General features: G+C 45.3%; 1 protein-coding gene across 1 annotated transcript; it reads left to right on the top strand.

Moving 5' to 3' along the window:
* The first annotated feature begins 1,450 nt into the window (after positions 1–1,450).
* Positions 1,451–2,632, top strand: LOC142187292 (C-X-C chemokine receptor type 6-like). The gene is made up of 2 exons (XM_075261517.1): positions 1,451–1,510; positions 1,622–2,632. The coding sequence occupies exons 1-2, from the start codon at positions 1,451–1,453 to the stop codon at positions 2,630–2,632; spliced, it is 1,071 nt and encodes a 356-aa protein (XP_075117618.1).
* The last annotated feature ends 682 nt before the right edge of the window (positions 2,633–3,314 follow it).

Here is a 3,314-nt window from a genome sequence, read left to right as displayed (position 1 = left end):
TGTGGGGAAGCTGGAGGTGGAAACTATACTGTGGGGGCAGATTGAGGGGGGACATTAAACTGGGGGCAACTGGTTGGGAGGACAGTATACTGTAGGGTTTATCCCTACACCTGATAGTACTCGCCCATAGATAAGTACGGGGGGGGGGGGGGCGTTCCTCACCGCTCAGCATCATGGCTCTTACAGTACAGCGCAATAGACGCTACCGTGAGGAGGGGCATTTCTGACAGACTGTCAGAAACGGCCTTTTGACACTGAAGAGCTACGTTAATGGCACCAATAGCTCTTCAGCAGGGGAACAGAACGGGAAAGTCAATAGTGTGCTGAATTCACCGTATGTGCCCTGAGGACATGAAAGGTCCTCTTTAAACTGGAGTCAACTGGAGAAGGGACATTATACTGTGATGGCAGATGGAGGGGACATTAAACTGACTGTGGGTGCACCAGGAGGGGTACTTTATACAGTGGGTGCAACAGGTAGGGGGACATTGTAATGTGGAGGGCATATTTTACTAGTGGTTGTAGGGGCACAAGACTGCCTGGGGGCACAAGGAAATAAATGGGAATGGGGGGGGCGCTAAATTTGCAGCTACGACCTATGCACGCCATACATTCCATCTCCCTTTCGGTCCTTAGCCTTAAGTTGATTCAAAACCATCTTTCCTTTGCTGTTTTTCTCTAGCTTTTTATCTTTAGACATGTGTGGGGCACCTCCATAGTACTAGTACACATGAGAACCCCTCTGCCTGGTGCAGCCATATTTTAGGTCTAAAGCAATCCAACAACTGTGACCCACCCTGTCTGTTTACAATGGTGACAAATTGTGACCGTCATAGCCATGCCCATGACAGCACAAACAACGACTGTGACTGCCTGAAAGTCAATAGATACAGAAGCTTGGCCAAATCCTTCCATCTTCTTTCTGAAAGAAACAAACGGCTATATGGACCTTCAAACCACATAGCGTAGAAATTATGCGGCATCCAGGGTGCAGGATTCATTCTCCAGATTCAGCTCTGCCCTGGCTATGGGTTGTGACCATGTGTGTCCAGAGACAAGCAGAAACCCTCGGCCAGGTTTTCTATTTTACTTTCCAATATTATTGTATCCTCCAACATGTTCCATCATGGTTTCCCCTATGGCAGGCTTGTAGGACAACTGGACTGCCCATGTACTGTGCATAGGAAGGGTTAAAACACGGAGTTCAGTTGGACAGTGCATTGTTAGCAGAGTTAGTGCACTACAACTTGTGATGCCATTGCACTAGGTTATACACTCCAGGCACTTGTATTGTTGCAGGTCATCATGTGGTGAGTGTTGTAGTACTAGCTGTATGGCAGGCGGACCACTACTCACATAATGAAGGGGATGATGTATAATAAAGAAGGTTCTTCAAGTAGGAATGGAGAGACTCATAATAACCTCTCATATCATCTCTTGATCATTGACAATGCAAATTTCCATAGTGCCAGTGATAAATGTCGGGGTGTTTTGGGAAAATGGCGACTGGGTATGTCCCTCATTGTAACCCAAACGGTGCCGATCCGAGTAGTCATGGATTTTACAGATTGTACTGAAAAGAATTAGAGACTTACTCTGCTCTTCTTTCCCATTAACATAGAAGGACGATAATATCTACCCGGAGTTCTTCAACGACGAGAACCAAGACCAGATCTCCAATGACGATACGCTCCACCGCCTGTTTCTACCTATAGCTTATTCCATAACTTGTGTGCTTGGACTTATCGGCAATGCACTCATCATAATTCTCTTTGTCGGATACGAGAAGATTAAAACTTTGACAGACACATTCTTGGTGAATTTGGCAATTGCAGACATCCTGTTTTTGCTGACTCTTCCATTCTTTGCTTACCAGTCCGCACATAGCTGGATCTTCGGGGAACCCTTATGTAAGATCATACGGGCCACCTACAGAGTCAATCTATATACATGCATGTTGACTCTCACCTCCATCACATTTGACCGATTCATTTCCATCACTAAAGTTACCAAGGCCAATAAATACCAGGTGACTAAGCAGAAGTGGAGGTTTGGGTTCTGCGCCCTCCTCTGGGCCTTGGCCCTGCTCCTTGCCATTCCCCAGTTTCTATACAGCAGCAGCAGTCATGGGAATGGCACCTGTTTTGAGAGGCATGACTCTCACAGCACAGAGCTTGCTCTGGTTTCTGTTCAGATGACTGTGGGCTTTATATTCCCATTGATCTCCATGCTCTTTTGTTATAGTTTTATTCTAAAGACTTTGGTTAAAGCCCGAGGTGTCCAGAAGAGAAAGTCCATGAAGATAATAGTGGTCATAGTGCTTGTCTTTATAGCCACACAGTTGCCCTTCAATACCATAATGCTGGTCCTTACCCTGAAGAAGGATTTGTTTTTCGATACCCTCTTTATTACAGTCTGCACCATAATGGAGGTTGTCGCTTACATTCACCCTTGTCTTAACCCCGTCTTGTATTTCTTTGTGGGTACAAAATTCAGAAAGTATTTCTGGAAGATGCTGAGAGCTTTAGGTCGCAGCAAGACACCAGAAGAAACCTCTGATCACCTGCGAACAACTGATGGAGACTCCAGGTTTGTTTCCGCCTCTACAAACATATGTGCAACAAGTGTGTGAAGTGTTGTGCCCTAAGCAAGCAGAGATGGGCATGAGTGTAGCGGACATAGCAGAGAATGTGACCGCTCTGCTCACACTTTACTGCCACTGTATTTGTCTATATCCGCTGCTTTTGTCTATGCTGTTCATGGACCCATTATAATATATTATATACATGATGGATCCCGACAGAGTGAGTCAATCCATAATGGAAGTAAACCTTCTGCAGTAGAGTCCATGCTGCCATCATTTATGTCCGCCACCAATAAAAGCTGTAATAAATCTTTGTATCTGCTGATACAGGAATCGGATGTTCTTCTAGCAGACTTGTATATGGAGGAGCAGGGGACCTGATTTTACTCCCCACTTGTCACACTAGCTATATCATCTAATATACTGGCAATAGAGATGGGTGAACCGATCCGTTACAAGACACATTCAACCCAAATTGCTTATTTTTTAATTAAACCAGATACGATGTGGAACTAAAATAGCCACCAAGACATGAATTGTGCAGTGAGAATTTTTCTTGCTGCTCCTTGTATCCCTGTTATCTGTATGCAGTAAACCTGTGGACAAACTACGTTTCCCATGATTCAACTGCCTGCTGCACTCTCTGTGTTTGTTATTCACGGGGGTGGGGGGGGGGGAGACTTACAAACCAAACATCACAGCAGCATCATGTGACCTCAGATGTGGGAGG

The sequence above is a fragment of the Leptodactylus fuscus genome, unplaced genomic scaffold (genome assembly GCF_031893055.1).
Source record: "Leptodactylus fuscus isolate aLepFus1 unplaced genomic scaffold, aLepFus1.hap2 HAP2_SCAFFOLD_172, whole genome shotgun sequence".
Lineage (NCBI taxonomy): Eukaryota > Metazoa > Chordata > Amphibia > Anura > Leptodactylidae > Leptodactylus > Leptodactylus fuscus.
The sequence above is the reverse complement of the archived record's forward strand: the minus strand, read 5'-3'. Positions and strand labels throughout refer to the sequence as shown.